At 42.0% G+C, this 24,788-nt stretch overlaps 1 protein-coding gene across 1 annotated transcript in view; it reads right to left on the bottom strand.

The window, feature by feature from the left end:
• LOC147013677 (semaphorin-5A-like) overlaps positions 1 to 24,788 on the bottom strand; it is a 257,475-nt gene that overhangs the window by 180,098 nt on the left and 52,589 nt on the right. Inside the window, exons 7-11 of the mRNA XM_085851573.1 lie at positions 21,028 to 21,084; positions 12,869 to 12,967; positions 9,636 to 9,849; positions 9,229 to 9,526; positions 4,437 to 4,572 (exon numbers count right to left, since the gene is read on the bottom strand). Of these exons, the coding sequence (XP_085707699.1) occupies positions 4,437 to 4,572; positions 9,229 to 9,526; positions 9,636 to 9,849; positions 12,869 to 12,967; positions 21,028 to 21,084 (804 nt within the window). The remainder of the gene's footprint in view (positions 1 to 4,436; positions 4,573 to 9,228; positions 9,527 to 9,635; positions 9,850 to 12,868; positions 12,968 to 21,027; positions 21,085 to 24,788) is intronic.

Genomic DNA, 24,788 nt, shown 5'->3' with positions numbered 1-24,788 from the left:
TAAGTAATAATGAACAAGCCGGTAGGCGACGAGGGATTCGCTTGGATCGAAGCGCTGGATACAATGCTTTTCATTCTGACCGATCCACCGACGAAGATTCATTGCCAAGACGTATTGGTTCACATACAATTGTTCCTCTGCCTGCCAAGATTTTTCCTATTGCGTATTTTTCCAACTGGCACTCCTCATACAAATGACGGTAAATAGACACCCTATTTTTGAAGGACTACCATTTGAAAAATAATTGCTTTGCTGGTTTGTGCTGTGGAGCCTCACGTTGCGCGCGCACGCACGCACGCACGCACGCACACACGCACACACGCACACACGCACACACACACACACACACACACACACACACACACACACACACAAAATCCGATAAACTTCTCTCAATGCTCTTGTTTGACCACACCTCCTGAGCCACACAATATTTTTTCATAAGCCACGCCCACTTTCCTATGCCACTCCCACTTTAAATAATAAATAATTGGAGGTGGTGTGTGGGTCGTGGAATCGTTTACGGTAAATAAATAAATAATTGGAGGTTGTGTGTGGGTGGGGAATCGTTTTCGGTAAATAAATAAATAATTGGAGGTGATTTGTGGGTCGTGGAATTGTTTTCGGTAAATAAATAAATAATTGGAGGTGGTGTGTGGATCGTGGAATCGTTTTCAGTCAATAAACAAATAATTGGAGGTGGTGTGTGGGTCGTGGAATCGTTTTCGGTAAATAAATAAATAAATAATTGGAGGTGGTGTGTGGGTCGTGGAATCGTTTTCGATAAATAAATAAATAATTGGAGGTGGTGTGTGGGTCGTGGAATCGTTTTCGGTAAATAAATAAACATATTATATTATTAGAAATCCACAAAGACAGAAATGCCGGTGATTCCATTTATTTTGGATCCTTTTCACTTTGGTCAATCACGTTTGGATCGAGGAGAGATTGAAGGTGGAACGACGGTGTAGTTCCTTACAAACACTGTATACACACCTTAAATGACGGTAAATAGGCACCCGATTTTTGAAGGACTACCATTTGAGAAATAAAACCTCAATCAAAAATCGGCTCAAGTAAAATTTTCTAAATATCTCGAAGTGTTTAATTCCGAAGTCTCGTTTCTCAACATTCAAAACTGAATGACAAGTATTGAAAATGCTGTACGCGGTTTTCCGGCCGCTGTACAGCAACGGGTGGTTGCTAGGCAACGAAATTCAAACGTGCACATTCCCAGACCATATGGCAACTGTTGCCAAAGTTTGATCGAAATCGGTTCGCTGGTTCGTGCTGTGGAGCCTCGCATTGCAAACACACAAACACACAAACACACAAACACACAAACACACAAACACACAAACACACAAACACACAAACACACAAACACACAAACACACAAACACACAAACACAAACACAAACACAAACACAAACACAAACACAAACACAAACACACACACACACACACACACACACACACACACACACACACACACACACACACACACACACAGCCGGAAAACAAGTATTAGTAAATAAATATATTGGTAGTGGTGATGTTAAATTGGATATAAATAAGTGATAATAAATAAATACATTGGTTGTGGTGATGGTAAATTGTATATAAATAAATAATAATAAATAAATAAATATATTGGTAGTGGTGATGGTTAATTGTATATCAATAAGTTATCATAAATAAATAAATATATTGGTAGAGGTGATGGTAATTTGTCTATCAATAAGTAATAATAAATAAATATATCGGTTCTGGTGATGTTAAATTGTATATAAATGAGTAATAATTCATCAATATATAGGTCGTGGTGATGATAAATTGTATATAAATAAGTAATAATAAATAAATATATAGGTCGTGGTGATGATAAATTGTATATAAATAAGTAATAATAAATAAATATAGAGGGGGTGTTGATGGTAAATTGTATATAAATAAGTAATAATAAATAAATATATAGGTTGTGGTGATGATAAATTGTATATAAATAAGTAATAATAAATAAATATATAGGTCGTGGTGATGATAAATTGTATATAAATAAGTAATAATAAATAAATATAGAGGGGGTGTTGATGGTAAATTGTATGTAAATAAGTAATAATAAATAAATATATAGGTCGTGGTGATGATAAATTGTATATAAATAAGTAATAATAAATAAATATATAGGTCGTGTTGATGGTAAATTGTATATAAATAAGTAATAATAAATAAATATAGAGGGGGTGTTGATGGTAAATTGTATATAAATAAGTAATAATAAATAAATATATAGGTCGTGTTGATGGTAAATTGTATATAAATAAGTAATAATAAATAAATATAGAGGGGGTGTTGATGGTAAATTATATATAAATAAGTAATAATAAATAAATATATAGGTCGTGGTGATGATAAATTCTATATAAATAAGTAATAATAAATAAATATAGAGGGGTAGTTGATGGTAAATTGTATATAAATAAGTAATAATAAATAAATATATAGTTTGTGGTGATGGTAAATTGTATATAAATAAGTAATAATAAATAAATATAGAGGGGGTGTTGATGGTAAATTGTATATAAATAAGTAATAATAAATAAATATAGAGCGGGTGTTGATGGTAAATTGTATATAAATAAGTAATAATAAATAAATATATAGGTCGTGGTGATGATAAATTGTATATAAATAAGTGATAATAAATAAATATAGAGGGGCTGTTGATGGTAAATTGTATATAAATAAGTAATAATAAATAAATATATAGGTCGTGGTGATGATAAATTGTATATAAATAAGTAATAATAAATAAATATATAGGTCGTGCTGATGATAAATTGTATATAAATAAGTAATAATAAATAAATATAGAGCAGGTGTTGATGGTAAATTGTATATAAATAAGTAATAATAAATAAATATATAGGTCGTGGTGATGGTAAATTGTATATAAATAAGTAATAATAAATAAATATAGAGGGGGTGTTGATGGTAAATTGTATATAAATAAGTAATAATAAATAAATATATAGGTCGTGGTGATGATAAATTGTATATAAATAAGTAATAATAAATAAATATAGAGGGGGTGTTGATGGTAAATTGTATATAAATAAGTAATAATAAATAAATATATAGGCTGTGGTGATGATAAATTGTATATAAATAAGTAATAATAAATAAATATAGAGGGTGTTGATGGTAAATTGTATATAAATAAGTAATAATAAATAAATATATAGGTCGTGGTGATGGTAAATTGTATATAAATAAGTAATAATAAATAAATATAGAGGGGTGTTGATGGTAAATTGTATATAAATAAGTAATAATAAATAAATATATAGGTCGTGGTGATGATAAATTGTATATAAATAAGTAATAATAAATAAATATAGAGGGGGTGTTGATGGTAAATTGTATATAAATAAGTAATACTAAATAAATATATAGTTCGTGGTGATGGTAAATTCTATATAAATAAGTAATAATAAATAAATATAGAGGGTGTTGATGGTAAATTGTATATAAATAAGTAATAATAAATAAATATATAGGTCGTGGTGATGATAAATTGTATATAAATAAGTAATAATAAATAAATATAGAGGGGGTGTTGATGGTAAATTGTATATAAATAAGTAATAATAAATAAATATATAGGTCGTGGTGATGATAAATTGTATATAAATAAGTAATAATAAATAAATATAGAGGGGGTGTTGATGGTAAATTGTATATAAATAAGTAATAATAAATAAATATATAGGTCGTGGTGATGGTAAATTGTATATAAATAAGTAATAATAAATAAATATAGAGGGGGTGTTGATGGTAAATTGTATATAAATAAGTAATAATAAATAAATATATAGGTCGTGGTGATGATAAATTGTATATAAATAAGTAATAATAAATAAATATAGAGGGGGTGTTGATGGTAAATTGTATGTAAATAAGTAAATCAAACTTGTCTTGGTGATGAAGGTGGTAAAGCGTATATAATTAATTATTATTCCTGAAAGCATACACAATCATGTGCTGTTCTCTCCTATGAAATGTTTATTTTTTTTAACTCCCCAAATTCCAAATTGGCTCCAATCCCAAAATCATTTGCTGTGCCTCATGCCCTGATGTTATTACACACGTGTGCCAAATATGAAAGAAATACGTCCAGATATATTTGATTACCGGCTCGGGACGGACGGACGAAAAACCTTTTGTAACACGTAACAAAGTTTACTGTGAAAGTTCCATTTAAGTAACAATCTGCAGAAGGTGAAATTGGACCTCTATCGTGTACAGTCATGTTCATTCCGAGGTTTTATATCTAGAGATGGATGCATTCAAGTGATTTTAAAAGATACAAGAAGCACAAATTAAATAATTAGCATATCAGCCAACCTTTCCACAGTCATACGGTGCAGTACCTTGAAGTTGGGGTTGTGATTGGGTTGTGTGCTCCATGCCGAATGTAGGTTTTCTTGTTGAAGGAACGGTCCACTGAAGGCCGCTGAAACACTGCTCATGTTGTAAGCACATAATGCCGATGCCACGGATCCGTGTCTGGAAACAATGAGTGTGTAAAAGATCATTTCAGTGCCCTGTGTGTACCATGATGGAGTATTCATTGTCGAGTGGAGTTGGTGCATACACCGTGTACTGCTGATTCACTTTGTGGTATGATATTCCCATTAAACAACCTTTTTTTCCATTTCACAATCATATTACAAACATTTACTCTTTGTTTCAATTCCAGTATTTCTGTCCAAATCAGAAAGTAAAATACGTTTTAAAAGCAAAACCTTAGTTTTCGTGTTTAACTTGATTCCAATGCATCCTGTGAATATATTCTGAAGCTCTTATGCATCACAGTCTGGTGAAGCAACATTGCAGTGAGATGGGTCCTTTGGGTGGGTGCTTGTGATGCCCTTTCCCTAAGAGAGGATGATTACCTGTCTCTGTTATCATCTGAGCTCAAACGTTTGAACATCGGTATTGCAGCACTCTCTGAGGTTCAGAGACCGGATAGTGGCGAGATCATGGCGGGTGGTTACACCTACTATTGGTCTGGTCACTCTGATGGTTACCATGCCCAAGGAGTTGCTGTAGCTGTGTCCAACAAGTTGACTCCAATGATAATTGAGGTAACACCGGTCAACGAACATATTATGAGATGAAGGATTCGTCACTCCTTGGGAGTTGTTTCCCTGGTCTCTGCATATGCTCCGACTGTCTCTGAATATGCTGTGCCACGTTTGAGTCTGTGGTTGGTCAGTGCCCCAGATGAGATACTTTTCTAATCCCGGGGGATTTCATTGCATTAACTGGCACTGCAAGGGATGGTTATGAGTCATGTGTTGGTCCCCATGGGTCTGTAACTGTGAACCAGAATAGCACTAAATTCCTTGACTTTGCAAGAAGTCATGGACATAGGGTGGCTTGGTCATGGTTTGAGCATCCACAGGCTCATCGCTAGACTTGGTATTCCAATGCTGGTGGTGTGGCAAAGGAGATTAACCATGTGCTCATTGATGGTTACTGGAAGATGATCCAGAACTGCAGATTCCACAGGAGTGCTCAGTTCCTCAACAATACCGACTCCAGGCTTGTGGTAGGAACTCAGAAGTTGCAGCTTAAATCCTGGAGAATGGTACCATCCCAGCCAAGGCTGGATCTTGGCAAGGTCAAGGATGAGAGAGTAGCTGAGGAGTTTGCGAACAGGCTAAGTGGGGATTTGGGGGGTTTGGGTGCTTTGGGAAATCCTGAAGAGTTGTGGAGTGCCTTCAAGATCACCATTGTTGATGTTGCCCGTGGATTTCTTGGAACTCACAGAACGATGAAGAAGAATTTTGTCTCTCAAGGGACACTAGATACCACTGACCAGAGGTGCAGGGCCAGGCTGAATTGCAGAGCTGAACTGTTCAGGGTGTTGAGGCATAAAACTGTCCATGCGCAGGGGGTGAACAAGGAGGCCTATGTGCGAGGAATCTGTGAGGGGGTAGAGCATCACCTGTGGTCAAGTGATTCTCGTCCTGCTTAAAGGGGAATTCGCGCATTGCGTTCCTCCAAGCTCATCCCTCGGTGCACTGCAGGTAGAGCGGAGGGTGGTGGGATCTTGACAGAGAAGTCCGAAGTGAAAGCCCGCTGGGTCGGTTACTTTGAGTGGCTGTACCAGGCTGATCCACCAGCTGTAGCATGGGATGTCAGTGGTGTTGCTATCTCTATGGCTGACCCTCCAATCAACTGTGATCCACCTTCGTTTGTGGAAACACGGGTTGTGGTGAACTGGTTGAAATGGGGTAAAGCTCCAGGGATCTGTGGCATCCAGCTGAACTTCTCAAGGCTGGTGGAAATACTGTACTCATGTTACTTCGTGCAGTTCTATACTCTGCCCGGAACACAGGCATTGTCCCAACTGACTGGAAGAGGGGCCTTGTTGTCCCTTCTGGAAAGGGAAGGGTGATCGCCAGGACTGCAAAAACTACCGAGGTGATGCTGCTCTCAGTGCCGGGCAAGGTCTTTGCTTGGATAATTCATGGTAGGGTTCGCTACCATCTGCTTGAGCACCAGTGCCCAGAGTAGTCAGGCTTCACACCAAAGAGGTCAACGATTGACCGTATCCTTTCTCTTTAGGTCCTCACCGGACACAGACGAGAGTTTAGGCAGGGGATGCTTGCAGCTTATGTTGATCTCTGTAAAGTGTTTTATTCAGTGAATCGGGATGTCCTCTGGAGGATTTTTGGTCTTCGTGGGGTGCCACCAAAACTGATCAATCTGGTGTCTGAACTATACTCTGGTACTGAAAGTGCTGTGAGATGTGGTGGTACCATCTCCGACTTATTTCCAGTTGTTACTGGAGTTCCTCAGGGTAGGGGTATGTACTCTTCCCCACACTTTTTAGTGCTTGTATGGACTGGATTCTCGGGAGGATGTCGGAGAGATCAAGCTGCGGTGCATCATTTGGGAATGTCAAGATCTCTGACCTTGATTTTGCAGATGATGCAGTTATCTTTGCGGAGACTTTAGATATCCTTTTGGAGGCCCTCGAGATGCTGAATGAGGAGTCAGAGCCGCTGGGATTATGGGTTTCCTGGGTCAAAACTAAGATCCAGGCGTTCAATGCAATCTTGGATGCTGCTATCCTGTCTGTACCTGTGTGTGGTGAGGATGTTGAGGTTACGGCAGTGATATTCACGGTGATATTCAGTGATAAACACAGCAGAGATTCACTTTCCTTGGCAGTGATATTCATTTCTCTGCTGGCTGTGAGCCAGAGGTCAATAAATGTCTGGGTCGGGCCTGGGGAGTCATGGATTCACTGGATCGTGGGGTGTGGCACTGTCGGTACCTTTGCAGGAGGATGAAAGTCTGAGTCCTCAGGTCCTTGGTGCTTCCAGTCTTGCTCTACGGATGTGAGACTTGGACTCTGACCAGGGATCTGAGACAGAGACTTAATTCCTTTGGTACCAGGTCTCTTCGGAGAATCCTTGGCTATTGCTGGTCAGACTTTGCATCTAATGAGTGGTTTCTGAGAGACTCAAATGAGATTTGTTTCCTGCATAGTCTGCGAGCGTCAGCTGCGGCCATATGGACATGTGGCTCATTTTCGTGATGCTGATTTTCCTCACCAGATTCTCTCAGCAACGGAGCCTCTTAAATGGAGGAGGCCAATGGGCCGGCCATGTGCCTCGTGATTGCAGCAGGTTGATCAGCATATCAAGGAGATGGGGATGGACCATGCATCTGCTTGGGGGATGGCCAGACGGAGACCCCTGGAGTACCGGCAGAAAGTGGACACAGCAATGTGCTGCTCTGGCGCATGCTCCCATATCTGACCTGACCTGGTTTTTTTTGGGGGGGCGGGGGCGTAGGCAAGATAAATCTGCCTTGACACATAGATGGCAGGAAATCATGAAGTTGTGACAGAAGGTTTTGTTTCAAAGAATATGTCCACTTTTATCCTTCTTTCAATACCTAAACTTCCATCTGCTGGGAGGACAGCCAAGATCACTGAAATACACAATATTGCTAAAACAGATCCACCCTGACATCGACAGACCAGTAGAAGTTAACTTTCTCTGAAACAAAGACACGTAATCCACGATCGTGGCTGACATGACGTCGGTCTTTGTTCTGCCTGAATGGTCTGATAGCTGATCATTCTCTTGCCTTCCATGGTCATCAATCAACTCCAGATATTCTGCTGTTTCTCTCGACAATGGATGGACGGCTCGAATCTTTGGAGGTACCACGGGTCTTTGGCACTGCATTTTCACCAAGCTTTCTACCTGTGGCATTCGAGGTCACTTCTAACCTGGCTTGCCGACTTCTCCTGTGACAACACATTCAACACAGTTCTCATTGGTGTCCTTTCATCTTCTCTCCCAGTGGAAGCTTTCTAACCCCAAGACAGTGTTGAACAAGTTTTGTTTCTTACATATAGAAATAAACAACCTCTGTGATGCTCGAGAAACCCTCTTTTTGAAATTACACATGATTCAACACAATTTAACTCCACTCATTTGTTCTGTGCCTTCCTCCCTCCCCCCTCCCCTCACCCGCCCCCACCACTTATGGAACTGTCTCCCTCCGTCAGTACAATCCGACTCTCTCCTCCAGGGTTTCATGTCAAGTTCACCGCCATTCTCATCTCGTCCGCCATCCTGACACATGATGTTTTCTCTGCTGTCCTCCTTTTCTTCCTCTGTTCAACCACTTGCTTTTTTTGTCTCCGGTCATTTTCACATCTACCCACCGTCGTTGTTATCCTTCTATCACCAATCACTTCTCTTTTCCATGAGCCAGGATTCTGTGCAGAAAGAAACCTTTAACCCGTCAATGGTCACGTGATTACCAAAATCCATCTCTCAATTCCCTCAATGAATCAACAAACAGGTAAAGGTGACGTGGGGATGGATTTTGAAATGAATATTGCATGTTTTTCAGAACGTTTGCTTTCAATTTGATGATAAAAATCGAAAGATAGTTTCTTTGAACACGTGACATATTCACAAGTTTGTAAACCACAAAATAATTGGTTTTATTAATTGTGCAAGCTATGGCACAATTATCTAAATACTCATCACCCCCACTCACCAACCAGCCCACACCCTCCCTCAAATCCCCCAAATCTTCTGCAGGCTTTAGGCCAAGCACCTTCTATTTGAGTGCTGCAAACAGAGAATTTACAACACTAACACAATCTCGAAGAGTACTCACGCGTGGCTCGTAGAGAAGACCGCGTAAATCAAGCCCCTTTCCGGCAGCAGGTACGTCGCCTGAAGTTCAGGATAGGCCTGCGTAACGAGGCCCGAATTTGTCTGCAGCCGACAATGGAGGCTGGCCTTCATGAATGTGGTCCAAGTTTCCTCCAGCACAAAGCGACCGCCGACATCGTTGGTGCAAATGCGCGCCACCCGAGAGATGCTGGACAGTGCACATTCGTGCTGCAGCGGTCTTTCCCGCAAGAAGACGTAAACAAAAGAACCCATCTCGTACACCGACACAAAGCTTGGCTCTGTGCAGAAATGGACAGAGTTACTTGTTTTCATTTGGTGATTCTCGGAAACAATCGTTTGAGTGATTTGCAAACTAATTTAAAATGAAAAACAAGTGGATGCATGTACCGTGTAGCCAACGGGAATTATACTGAGCGGTGCGGAGAGGGGGGAGAGACCCGAGGCTGCGGTAGATGGCTGGATCCCGTCCGGAGAAGTCCATCGCAGTCGCGGCATATATTTCCCCACGCACCGTCAACAAGGCGGTGGAGCTCTGCTGCGGGTCGTACGGGCAGCGGGCTACACCACTTACACGGTCCAGCTCCTTTGAGATGTCCTGCATCTGCGTGCATCGAGAACGGGACAAGATGGCAACACTTCGGTCATAATATTACCAATCACAGCCTGAAACGCCATCGTGTTGCTATCATCGAGCTCATTGTGTTGCTTTTACAGTAATGGTTTGTCACAATGAACAGGTACATTCCATGAACTTAACAATTTATGAATAAAACCATGACACAAATCCCCCAAAACAATAAAAAAAAATCAACCATTTATGCATTTCACCCGACACGGTTGACCTGCACTTCTCAGTTTCCCGTAACACTGCTCAATGAGCCCGTCATAATAGGGTGGTTGCTTTATTTCTCCGCAATGGTTAAGCAGATTTGGATTTCTCTTGTATAAACATTTTCTTCCCCATTTCATTGTTGATTACATCAAAATGTTGAAATCCGTTTCTGAAAAAGAAAAGAAAGAAGATGATCCACCAAAAGTGTCGCCAGTCACTCCGGAATTCGCCAAAACTGCTCTCCTGCTTACATATGGATGCATTGAAAGAAGTCCCATTGCACGTGCTCAAGGGACTACCTTGTGCTGTGCAACGGTTGTTTTATGTCTATTTATTAAAATTTCATGGATGTACCACCAGCTGTCACACACAATCTGCATTGACATCAAGAGCAGCTGTTCCCATTACCCACTGCACACAACCTGAGGCATTAGCAGCACATGCCATCGAGTAAGTGTTGTGAACAATTCACGAGATCCTTGTTGTTTGCTTTGTTATCTAGCTTTTGCGTTTTTCGATAACTTGAAGAATATTCACAAAGTAACAGAAAAGTTATTTTCTGTTTTTTTTTTTGAGATTCCTAATCTAGGCTCGTGGAAGAGCTAGCAAAACCGAAACGGATCAGGACGGAGCAGACAAAAAAAAGACGCAAAACACAAATGCACGGGGTGGACAAGTTGGACACAGAGGATGCACGGGTTAGACAAGATGGATACAGAATGGAACTTCAAGGAGGGAAAATTGGAAGTAGTAGCCATTTGTGGATTGGGGATGAACTGAGATGGTGGTGAAAAGCTGTCCTGAAGACCTGGAGGGAAGAATGAGATTAAAGAGGATGTGTAACTCGATTCCACAGGTGGGAAAAAAAAGAAAAGCAAATAAATGGAGGTGAGCAGTGATCATGGATTTAGGTAGTTTCACCAGAAGGGGGTTGATGGTCGACCATGTGTGCCCTGGAGAAACCTGGAGGAACAAAGCATGGAAAGAGCAGAGGGTGCAAGACGAGAAAGGAGGCAGTATAAGACAGAGAGACCACTGACCTGTCTGCAATGGCGAGGTGATTGGCCCATCGACTCAGCTTCAGCATGGGAGATTCCAATAATTTTGAAGGCCTTGGTATCCATGGTGTCAAGCTGAGCAAGATGTGAAGCAGGGGAGCCAGCCCAAAGCGGAGAGCAGTACTCCATCATGCTGTGGATGAAGGCCTCGTCGGTGGATAGGAATTCAGGTGTGCCAAGGAAAAGACTTTGTATGATGGAGGATGCCCAGTCGGCAGCTGGTTTGGGAGGCCAACTTTGAAATGTGGTTTGCCCAAGAAAGATCATGGCTGATAGTGAGACCCAAGACTTTGAATGACTGAACTTCCTCAGGAGGATTATTAAGAAAAGTAGATCGGGGAAGGGGTAAGAGGTTGTCAGACGATCCTTTCGGAGATGGAGAGAGTGTGAGATTTGTCAGGATTGAAAGACATATTCCAAGTGTTTGACCGTCTTGTGATTTTTTTTTCCAAGGTCTGAAGAGAGGGAAGAGGCTGCATCCTGTCTGTCTGAAGGGATGTCACAGAAGAGGGTGGACTTATCAGCAACAAGATAAAGAGGATTTTCCAGAGAGTCAGAGAGATCATTGATGGAGATCAGGAAAAGGACTGGGCCGAGGACACCACCTTGGGGCACTGCAGCCTTGACAGGGAGAGGAGATGAAAGGATTCCATTGAGAGCCACACTTGGGTTACTGACTTCCTGCTCATCTTTGCCTTCGGTCAGATGCGCCTTCCAGGAAGAGAAAGCAAGTTGTTTCAGAGTAACTGCCTCACCACAGGATTCAGTGTACCATGGGCAGGAAGAAAGGGTAGGATAACAGAAGACGAGATAGGATGACGATGTGCATAAGGGAGAGAGAGAGCAGGTTTCTGAGGAATAATTCCCGAGCAGCCATTCACATCAGGGACAGTAGATATGGGAGACCAGTCCTGAAGAGAGAGGGCTGCTTGCAGTCCCTGCCAATCTGCTTGAGTAAAATGCCAGATTTGCTGGCATTGAGGCAGCTCTCTGAGAATAGCCACAGAGATGTTCACCTTCACAAGCATGTGATCAGATGGACCAATCGGAGCAGTGGAATTTACCATTTATATTTTTGTGTTATTAATTTATGTTCGAGATCAAGGCTCATGGAAGAGTGAGATAGATGATGACAACTGCATAATAGCTTGGCTCGTGAAGGACTAATGCGGTATACTCGCACCTTGGCAAACACAGCTAATGTTGCCACGCAACAAGGCAACAAAGACAACAATAGATGTTGTTTCCTTTTCACCAAAACAAAAAAAAATGACAAAAGATATAAATTATATATTTATATTTGCTCTTTACAAATAAGACGAGTAAATTAAACCAGCATTTACCTCCCTAACAACAAAGGCATCCCCATGAAGTTCCCACCTGGAGGGTATACTTAGTCGAGAAGAAGGTTAGCCATACATTCTGAACCAGATGGCCTTCAATTTCTATTTTTGCTTCGAATTATTACAACCAGTAACGTCTTGGAAAAGCATTTCCTTATAAAGCTTGAGATGCCCCATTACAAAGCCAAGTTTACTGGGTTGCCAAGCGATGACACCTGCATAAGAGGAATAATGAAAGCTTCTGACAATGTTTGTACAACAGAAGTAGAATGTTTTTTTTTAATCTGCCTGTAAATTGGGAACCTTTTTTTAAAAGATCTGTTCAGTTTGGTGAAGATGTACTATATTTATAGTAATTGTAACGAGGCATCGAGGCAGACTTCTCACCGATCTGATGATGCACAGAGGTGCAAATGCATTGGTTCCACACGTGAAGAGCTTCCCATTAGAAGGTAGCAGCACGCGGATGTAATTTTGGCATTCCTCCTGAAAAAAAACAAGTGCAGGATTAATTTAGGAGCGGCAAGAGAACCCGGTTGGTCCTGACAGGACGGTGCACAGGTAGTGCACTTACTTACCTTTGAGCCGTCTTGTCTGGGTTTCATTCCTGACCCGGTTATAAACCGTCGGATTGGTGCTTCGTGTGCAGGGTGTCGCCTCGCTAAATGAGCCGGCTCTTGGATGCGCGTTTAGCCTTGGTGTCTATTTGTCGGTGGATGATGAAGACACGTGGTGTCTTCCATGAAGAGTAGCAGGTGAGTAATTGCTGGAACCCTGAACAAATTCGATCCAAATTCCTGCCCAAAATGTCTTCAGCCGAACATGAGGACCAGCCATTTTGTGAACAACTTGGTCAGAAACTTTCTCCAGCCGACCCACGACAAGGTGACAATAATTTGAGCCATTAAATAAGTCGTAGTTGAGGAGAGCGTGGTTGGTGGGATATTTAGTGTGGGTTGAACTCCCAATCGGCATGACATCAGCCATAATTAGGCATCGCCATATAGGATAGAGTAAGGCTTATACCCTTTGTAGGGGTTGTTTCTGCAATTAGTGCCCCCAGTTTTTAATAGTACCTCAGAGTTTATTACACCCCGAGGAGTCCTAAACCACCGTTTAGGTTTTTCCCATTTTTTATGCCATGTCCGAGTTGGATCTCGGACCCAGCTGGAACTTTCTCAATGAAATTTTGCATCAATAATGGGAATAAAAAGTTTGCAGGGTTCACATAATATTTGTTGACCTTGACTTAAGTTTTATGGTCATGAAATGGTCATTTAAATTTTTAAACTTTTTTTTTTTTTTAACCATAACTCAACTAATTTTTGTCCAATCAGAATGAAATTGCACTCACTAGATAGCATAGAGCAAGGTGCATTTACATTATACTCCTCCAGGTTAAAGGTCAAAGTCAAGGTCAAATGGTACTCTGAAAAAACAAAGAAGAACTACGTGCTTGACATCGCTCAATTTTGCCAATGCGGGATCTCAAAGATCGCTGAACCTTCCAAGACATTCTTGCATAATAATAGTGTACCTGCACTGAAGTTGTGCACCTGATACTTATTTCATGTCCTCAACCTACTATTTTCAGAATGCGGCCTAATTAACAAAAAAAACAAAAAACATTTTGACCATAACTTGAACAATTTTCCTTCGATTTTCATGATGTTGAGTTTTATGGACACATTGGAGATGGCGACACATTTTATTAATTTACACTCTGTCCCTAAATGTTTCAGGTAAAGGTCATCATTGGATCGCGGGCACCATGGGAGGCTTACCGACAACAATCGCTTTGTGATCGGCAGATATCTAATTACTACACTGGGGTGGTGCCAGAAAAAGGGAGGGGAGGTGCATCTTAGAGCATGCCATCCTTTGGAGGATGATGTAAAGCTGGCTGTCCCATCTGTATTTAGCATATGAAGGTTAAAAAAGAAAAATAACAGAGCCGGCCATTTCACACCACCAATGATCAGGCAAAATATTCCACTTGGGTTTAGTTGCATAATTATCTCTACCTGCAGCAGGTATTAGGGTGGTGGGCTTGGGATCCTAGGATCCTGAGTTCAAATCCCACTCAGCTGTTGAATTAATACCAGGTGGGGTAGACTCTGCCTGTCATCCTTCCAAGGTCGGCAAAATGAGTGCCAGCTTGCTGGTATCCTGTGTCGGAGTGGCGACCCATCCAGGATTGTGCCCAATAGCCAAGGAGACTGCTTAAGCAGCACCAACGCTCTGCACAGAGTATGGTCCCAATGGATGGATGGATGGCAGCAGGTGAATGTGGATATGGCACAGGCATGATGAACCAAATGGCCACCTCCTGTACCTAAATCACACTTGCTTAAAACGTGTGTAATTTAGCGATCAATATTAACTGGTACTCAACTACAAATGCAGGCTCAACGTATGAATTAATATAATTAAAGGTTTCATTTTCTCCAAATCGTGCATGGACATGTCCATGTGTCTTCATTCAGTCATTTTGGGAAGAATCAAACAATTTGGATTATGTATTAAGTTGCATTTTTAATTGGTGTGATATCTTATAACCGCCAGCCTCCACTAATCCTTTATTTTGTTTACATCACCAACTGTTGCATCCACACACACACAACAACAAGCATTTTAAGGCCATTTTCCCCGCTAAAGTGGGGGTTAGCCTTGCGGGCCCCATGACAATCTTCTCCACTTTACCCTATTTTCTGCATCTCCCCTTCTTAATCCCCTTGCCCACATTTCATCTTCCACCACCTTTAGCCTAGTTTTTTCTCAGTCTTCCCCGTCCTCTACTTCTGACTACACTCATTTCCAACACTCCTCTCACCCAGTCACTTTCATCCTTCCTCAACAAGTGACCCAACCATCTCAACCTGTTTCTCTTCACAACATCCATCACAGACTCTATTCCCATCATCTTCCGCAAGTCATCATTTGTCTTCCTCTCTCTCAACGATATTCCGCACATCCACCGAACCATTCGCATTTCCACCCTTTCCAGGCTTCGTTGCTGCTCCATGTTCAGCACCCATGTCTCACTTCCATAAATCATCGTACTCCTCACACATGTAGCAGACACCTTTCCCTTCAGCTTCAACGACACTCCCCTCTTCGTCAGCACGCCACTCAGTTCCCAAAACTTCTTCCATGCACATCTCACTCTAGCAACCGTCGAAGAGTCTGATCCACCTTCTCCATTCAACATGTCTCCGAGATAGCAAAATGTTTTCACACCTTCCAGCTTCACACCGTCTCCAAAATCCAACTCAACAATTCCTTCATCTGCAGCTCCCTCTATGCACACCTTACACTTGAATGTAGCTGCCACACTGGTTAATGACCCCCCTCACCCCACTACATTTTCGATGAACCCATTCAGCACACATTGTACACTGAATGGAGTTCATTCCGACACCCTTCCTGCACACAGCACACGGACACTTCCCAGTCCTTTCCACCTCACCACATGCTTTCCACTTGTCATCACCTTCATCTTTCTCATATTCACCTTCAAACGTTTTTCCTCCATACAATCCTTCCACTTGTTCATCTTCTCCTTCAGTCCATCCATACTCTCTGCAATCAACACCAGATCATCCACATACAGCAGCTCCCACGATAAACCCCCCTTTACCCTCCGAGCCAGCACCTGCATCACAACTACAAATAGAAGTGGACTTAGTACCGACCCCTGGTGCACTCCTACCCTCACCTCAAACTCACCACTGTTCCCGTCCTTCGTCCTTACAGCTGTGCACGCTCTCTCGTACATTGCCATCACGACTCTGATCAACCATTCCTCCACTCCTAACTCCTTCAATGCCCATGTCATTACTTCACGTGGAACCCTATCAAATGCTTTCTCCAGATCAACAAACCCAAAAAACAAATTCTTCCTCTTCTCCATGTACTTCTCCTGCAACTGCCTTACAATAAAAATCGCATTCGTCGTTCCTCTTCGTGGCATAAATCCAAACTGCATTTCGTCAATCTTTACCTTCTTCCTTATCCTCTTCTCCAACACCCTTTCCAATACCTTCATTCCATGCTCCAATAACTTTATTGCTCTATAGGAGCCACATTCCAGAGGGTCACCTTTCCCCTTGTACAGAGGGACGAGGGTACTCAGTTCCCAATCCACTGGAATGCGGCCTTCTTTCACCACCAGATTACAGATCTCTGTCATTCTCTTCACACCCCAACTTCCCGCTGCCTTCAACATATCTCCCACAACTCCCGCCGGCCCTCCTGCTTTTCTACTCTTCATTGCTCATAGCTTTCCTCAACTTCCTTCTCAGTTATCTTCTCTGCTGGTCCTAAAACTGGGTTACTCTCGATGTTGCTATCCCATTCATTTTCTACATTCAACAACCTTTCCATATATCTCTTCCATCTTCCTTTAATTAACCTCTGCCATCGAAGATCGGAGGTTACGGTTTTCACCCCTTTCTGTTTGTTTGTTTATCTTGCCAAAACGAAGTTTTTGCAAGATACGTTAGTCAGCTTGTGGTTTTTTTTTTTGTCTGTAATCACATCTAAAAAAATTCTGCAGAGCAAAGTTATCATTGGAAATGTTTGTAACTTCGCATATCAGAGGCCTATAGAGGTCCCTTTCAGTGCACAAAATTTTGAAGGTCAAGGACAAAGGTCAAGGCCACTTTGTCGCAAATCAGGGGAGTCGACGAAACCCTTATTTTTTGAGTAATTTTGATCGGATCGTCTTCAAACTTCATGGGAATATAGTTCATGGTCTGGCGCTCAGCTGATTAATTATTGGTGGCGATTTGCCTTGACCTTCATGGTTAGCGCCTCAGGTTAAACATATTTGACCCCAAGGTCAAATTTTCAAGTTTTCGGAACCATATCGTGTCGTACCTCAAATTGAACACCTCGATGAGTGCTTTCGAGATATGTCAAGCTTGAGACATTATGACGTCATTTGGTGACGTTATGAGGCAAAAGCATATTTTTCATGGTTACTCTGTAGAACGATTCTCATCGGAATCTCTCGTAGGCAGATATTCCTCAAGGAGTCGCTCCTGGTGGATAGGAGCTCTGTTCACCTCAGTGTGACCTTAAAGAAGTCACACGTGGTCACCTTTTGGCAAGATATGGGTCACCCTGAGGGTGACATTGGTTTATTTGTTTGTTTGTTTGTTTGTTTGTTTGTGAACAGTATTACGGAAAAACTCCTCGACGGATTTCGACGAAACTTGGTGGGGGGGTAGATATGGTCCAAGGATCATGCCATTAAATTTTGGACTTGGTCCCCCCCCCCCAAAAAAAAAATTGTTTGAGAAAAAAAAAAAATTTTTTGCATTTCTACATGTTTAAAGTTATTTCCAACCCCTCCTCAAAAATTTTTTTTTTACCCCCCTCCCCCCAAAAAATAGAGAATTTTTTTTTGCATTTCTACATGTTTTAAGTGATTTCCAACCCCCCCCCCCAAAAAAAAATTGTTAGAGAAATTTTTTTTTTTTGCATTTCTACATGTTTTAAGTGATTTCCACCCCCCCCAAAAAAAAATTGTTACACCCCCCAAAAATAGAGAATAATTTTTTTTTGCATTTCTGCATGTTTTAAGTGATTTCCAACACCCCCCCAAAAAAAAAAAATTGTTATAGAAAAAAAAATTTTTGCAACTTTTTTTTCAACAAAATTTCTTTTTTGCATTTTTACACGTTTTAAGTGATTTCCAACCCCCCCCCCACCCCCCCCCCCCCCCAAAAAAAAAAATGTTGGAGAAAAGAACTATAACTCTCAGCACTGTTGACATCATATTTAATGAATAAGATATAAGGTTCACTTGAGTGACCCAGCAGTATTGGCGGCGGAGGTTTTGCACTCTCCCGAGTGCTCCCCCTCTAGTTGCATCTGAATCCACAACGATTTGTCCCACTTCATCCTTCAAGCAACTCACCCCCGTCACATCAAACCTCTCTCTCGCTATCTGCTTTGCAATCCTGAATACTGCTCTCTGACACTCTTCCAAACCCAAGCGTTCTCCAAGTATTTTCCTATAGGCCTCCTGCGTTTTTGCTACCTCTTTCTTTGCAGCCTTCTTGGCAACCTTATAACTTTCATGTGCTGCCTCTTCTACAACCATACCCTTCACCCTTTGCCATTCCTTGAACTTCTTCATCTTCTCTTCAATCGTCTTTCCAACTTCATCACCCCACCACCATGTTTCCGAGTGCCTCGGTGGTCCTTTTGTCCATCCACATACCTCACCAACGGCTCCCAATAGACTATCTTTCATTGACATTTAACCACTTTCAAGCTCAACCACATCATCCTCAACCATACTCAGCCTCTCTCTTAATGCTTCCTTCACTGTCGCCTCTTTCAACCTCCACACCTTCATCCTCGGTTGGTACTTCACCTGCTGAATTCTCCTCGCACCTTTCACCCTTATATCACAGACAACCAGGTGGTGCTGTGAAACAGTCTCCTCCCCTGGGATCACCTTTGTGTCCTGGAGGTTTCCCCTATCTCGCCTACGCACCATCACGTAGTCAATGGTTGTCGTTGACCCACCTGACGTGTATGTAACAAGTTTATTATCTGCTTTCTGGAATTGAGTATTACAAATCAACAAATCAGCTCAATCAGCAAACTCCAAGATCCTATCACCTTCTCCATTTCTCACAACACATCCATAACCCCCATGGACTGTCAAAACCATTTGTACTCCTTTCCCACATGTCCATTCAAGTCTCCTCCTCTCACAACAACTGCCTCATCTTTCACATTCTCCATCAACTTCTCTTCATCGCTTCGACCGACCTGCGGGGATTTTACCAAGATGACGTTCACCAAGAGATTTCCGATCACGATTCTCACCATCATCAACCTTTCACTCACTCCAGTCACACTCACTACACTGTCTACAAACTCCTCAGAAAACACGACACCAACACCATGCACGCCTTCCGGGCACCCTTGCCACATAAACTTATACTTCTATCCCTGCCTACCCTTCACCATTCTCACACCACTTCCCTTCCATTGTGTCTCCTGCACACAACATCTGTCCACTCTTCTTCTGACCAATGTTTCAACCACCTCTCCTGATCTCCCTGTCATTGTCCCTACATTCCATGTACCAAACCTCAGAAAGCGATCTCCACGTGGGGCATCAGACGATTGGTCATCATAAATGGAAAGATTTCCTCCCTTGCTTAGATCGGGTTCCCCACCTTGAGTTTTAACAAGAGGGGGTGAGTTTCCACTTGGGGGACTTCAGGGTGTACCCTGCCCATAAGTTGTACTCATCATGGTTTCCTTTTTGCATGAGGATAAAATTTAATAATCTGACACTTTTTGAACATAAAACAATTTCAGGAGCATCACTGGAATTGGTTCCCAAGAGTTGAGACAAACATTACAACAGGAGCTCAGTAAACCTTACTTAACCTCTTCATTTGTCCTGAGATACAAATTCAATATTGTCAACTTTATTAGAAACGTCATCACGGTGATGACATTGTAAATTGAGATTACGCAACATTAGCCGCTGCAGACTGACAAATAGAACATGCTTTTCAATTCCAGCAATTATTACAGGATCACACCGTCACTCGCCAAGGATCATCAAGCAAACCTACCATCTCTTTCCATTGTCATCCACTGGAAGAGGTTCATTCTCTTGAACTTATCGGCCTCACCATGAGCTGTGACCTCTCCTAGGCCAACCATATTGAAAAACTGGCTTCCTAAGCCAGGCACAGACATCCTCCGTCATTCCAAGTGTTTCTTTGGAAAATAAGAACGACTTGCAGTGTACAAGGCCTTTGTAGCTGAGTGAAATACTGCATTGGGCCCCAGCATTGCATCACATCTCTGTGTCTCTCACACTCTCTCACACACACACACACACACACACACACACACACACACACACACACACACACACACACACACACACACACACACACACACACCATTATTGGCATTGCCAATGATGAGCTCAAAGCACAATACCTATTGCTCATTGCAATCCAGACAGGTGAATAGTCTCTGCCCCACCCCCCACCTCTGTGCTGATTTCAACTCCTGCGGCTCTCTCAACCCTCTGAGCCTGTACAAGTTCTCCAGGATGCATGTGTTGCTCCAACAATACCTTCCTGGTTCAACTCCCAAAATCTTCATTTCATGCACACCTCCACTCTTTTGTTTGTGTTTTCTTCCATTTGGGCAACTGCTTCCCAGCTGTTCATACCCGTGATCTCTTCTATCCCCAATAACCCTACCCACCACAACCCTCTTACTTGCATGTTATTGAGTTTCCTGCCCTCTTTTCCTGGTTTTTCATTCCCTTGATTGTTTTGTCCAACTGTTACTCCCATTATCAGGTTGTTACCCTTTTATCCTCCATCACCTCAGGACTCACTCACTCCTCCATGAGCCTCGGTCTTGTTTAAAGAGAGTACCCACGTACAGTTTCTTATTATTTAAAAAAAATCCGTTATGGCTTTAACAGAACACTAAAACAAAATACATTTCAACACAAGCTGTATGGTAAACGCCGGAATGCTCACCTCAGTTTTACCTCTGTTGTGGCATGATGTATATTGGGCACTTGGCCATTCCACGGCCTACGCACAGGAACAGCGAGCGAAACAGTCTCACTGAGTTCACAGGTTGAGAATCTCAAGTGCATGATATGAAGCATTATTTCACAAAGATTACCGATTACAAGGAGCACGAACAACAGCTTTCACTCACATGTAGCATCCTGTTCAACCACAACAGTTACAATAAAATGTCATCATTTATATATAGAAGTAAGTAATTGATCTTCAACATTATGATGGAAATATTTAACATTATAATTCTGGGAAAACTTATTATGTTGATTAATTCATAGATGATCCTACTATTACTAACAGTACTGGAAAAGTCTGAAAACATGGACATTAGTGTAAGTGGCTGTATTAGGTGCAAGGCCAGACTTAGGGTTAGCAATTGGATTATAACATTGGATTTAACAGCTCCAGCATCAATTGGAAGCTGTCCGGTAACAGCTAACATACATTCCTTGATGATAAACGACTTTCATGTCCAAACATCAGTCAAATGTGTCCCAGCAGGCTTTCGCCAACTTCTAATTGTCTATGCACTGCATGGATACCCCTGTGTGGAAATACACGAGACTTCCTTGAAATACATACGAGTGTTGTTTTACCCATATATCAGACATAACTTTAACTTCACTGTTTGGACATTTAATTTCCACTTAAAATCATACTGTAATTCCAGAAGTGTCTGCTTGTGGGTTTGTTTGTCTGTGTGTTTGTTATGTATACTGTATACTAAATACTATATTCAAAGTCAAGGCTCATAGAAGAGCTAGAACACTGAATGGATGAGGGTGCAACGAAACAAAACAAAATAAACAATAGAGAGAGGGGCCGGGGGGAGGGGGTACAACAATAGCAGGGTTGAAGGACAAAATAGAGGGAATCTTGGACAAAACAGAGGGAGCCTTGGATAAAATAGGAGTCTTGGACAAAATAGAGGGCGACTTGGACAAAATAGGAGCCTTGGACAAAATAGAGGGAGGCTTGGACAAAATAGAGGGAGATGTGGACAAAATAGAGGGAGGCTTGGACAAAATAGAGGGAGATGTGGACAAAATAGAGGGAAGTTTGGACAAAATAGAGGGAAGTTTGGACAAAATAGAGGGAGGTTTGGACAAAATAGAGGGAGATGTGGACAAAATAGAGGGAGATTTGGACAAAATAGAGGGTGGCTTGGACTAAAATAGAAGGAGCCTTGGACAAAATAGAGGGAGGCTTGGACAAAACAGAGGGAGCCTTGGACAAAACAGAGGGAGGTTTGGACAAAATATAGGGAAGTTTGGACAAAATAGAGGGAGATTTGGACAAAATATAGGGAAATTTGGACAAAATAGAGGGAGGCTTGGACAAAATATAGGGAAGTTTGGACAAAATAGAGGGAGGTTTGGACAAAATATAGGGAAGTTTGGACAAAATCGAGGGAGATTTGGACAAAATAGAGGGAGTGTTTAACAAAAATAAATGCTTTGACAAACAATGGGAGTGGGGACGAATGGGGGTTAGGGGGTTGTTTGTTTGCTTGTTTTCATTTTACTTCATGCAATCCTGAACTGCTGCACGGAATTAATTGAAAACGGCTGGTTGTACTTGGGTTGTGCATGGCAAGGTTTAGAGGTTAAACAAAAAATAATCATCATCATAATCCTCGGGGTTCAGGGTAGGGGGAGATCCCCAATTCTCTCTAAATGTGTATGACATAGTGATACTATTAAGGGTGGCGGTGTTACAAGTACAGGTAATACAAAATACACCAATTCCAGGGGAATTAACCCTCCGTAATTCTGTGGAAATTAATCCATCCGTAATTGTGGGAAACTAACTCGTCCGTTAGGGTGGGTTCTTTGCTAGTTATCAATAAAAAGAGAAGATGATCCATGACAGCAATTGTGCAAGTGTTGCAGGTAACATTAGCTTCCTCAGAAGGTCAAAAGAGGATTTTAATTGTTCAAACCAAGTTTCTTCGACAAAACTCTCCAAAGGGAGCTTCGATCATGAGTCTTCAAACTCAGTGCTCATGGTTCAGCAATAAATACCTCATAACATCTCATGGGAGAAGCAGATGAACCTCATTCCTTTCATAACGAGGAACCAAACGTAATTTCATCCTGGCCCTGTGACCTCAGTGACGTGCTGCTCCGGCACATGCTACCAAACCTGACTTGACCTGTGACCTCTTGTTCTTTGCATCCAACATTCAATGACTTCTGTACATCCAAAAATGATTATTTTGAATTTATCCACAATATATCAAATTGCGTTTGCAGGAATTAATTTAAATTTCGAATTAAAAATGTGTTCCCGTGTGCTTCCTGGACTCAGATTCACATAATTTTCATCCAAGGTAGACCAAATTGTTTGACGTCTCCAGACACTCGTCTGCTATCTCATATCAATAGATATTTGAATTAAAAAAACTTCCTCAATTTTTTCTTTAATCCACACCAGATCTCTCACCCTCTCACTATGTCTCTCGAAAAGGACTGTTTGGAACCCCCCCGCCCCCATCTACTTTCTCAACAATCCTCTGGAAGAAGACCTTTCATTCAAGCTTCTGGGACTCACTATCTGCCATGATCTTTCCTGGGAAAGCCACATTTCCAACCTGGCCTCCAAAGCCATTCGCCAACTGGGAATGCTCCGTTGTGCAAAGTCCTTCCTCGGCCCACCTGAGCTCCTGACCACAGACAAAGCTTTCGTCCACAGCCTGATGGAGTACTGCTCTCCCCTCTGGGCTGGTGTTCCTGCCTCTCACCTTCTCGGCTTCACGCTGTGGAAACCAAGGCATTTAGGGTCATTGGTATCTCCCGCGATGAGGCCGAGTCTTTGGGCCTCTCACGCTCTCACCGCAGGTTGGTCGGTGGTCTGTCTTCCACCGTCTCCTTTCTGGTCTCGCCCCCTGCTCTGTCTGCAATATGTCCCCCCTCCCCCATATTTCTGCAGGGCACTCCAGCAATCCCCTTCTGTTAAAACTACCAAAATCACGAACCACTGCTCACCTTCACTCTTTCATTCCTCTTTCTTCCTGCCTTTGGAAGAAACATCCCTTGCTCTCTTCAATCGCATTCTTCCCTCCAGGCCTTCAAAATAGCTGTTCACTACCACCTCTTATCATCCCGCATCCAAAATCACGATCTTTTCTTCCCCCGATAATCCACCCCAAACCCACCTCCCACAAATTCCCTGCTTTCCTTCCTGAAAGTCCCTGCAATGTCTATCTTGTATACCCCCATGTTCCCCACCCCATCCCTCTCCCTTCCACAGATCTCCTAATCTCTCTGTTCCCCACTGGTGGGGAATGGTCCCCACATTGTTGTGGCAGCACCACAACAATGGCAACACATTTCTCACTGCACTCAGCAGGGTATTTCCTAAGGAGGAATTTCCTCCTCCTATGGATATCAACCTATGGGGATAGCCAATGCTCTTGTCCTTTTAAATGCTGAACATCAAGCAGGACGAGTCATCAACGTGTCCACCATCCATCGGATGGGGTTAGCATGGAGGACCCATCTGCCATCACTGAGAGTTGATAGAGATCAAAGATCCAATGATGTCTCGCAAAGAGTAGGTGAGTTATCGCTGGCACCCTGAACACATAAATTCAAGCAAGTCAAATGTTAGACCTGGCTTACCAGTTTCAGGAAGACGGATCAGAACGTTTCCTCCTGGCCAATGCCTGCACAATACGGGAATCATTGGTGCCATTGACAAAGAAGAAG

Source organism: Eptatretus burgeri, chromosome 13 (assembly GCF_056783735.1).
Source record: "Eptatretus burgeri isolate ZD-2024b chromosome 13, Ebu_testis_v1, whole genome shotgun sequence".
In the NCBI taxonomy this organism is placed as follows: Eukaryota; Metazoa; Chordata; class Myxini; order Myxiniformes; family Myxinidae; genus Eptatretus; species Eptatretus burgeri.
Note: the sequence above shows the minus strand (reverse complement) of the source record. Positions and strands in the feature narration are given on the sequence as shown.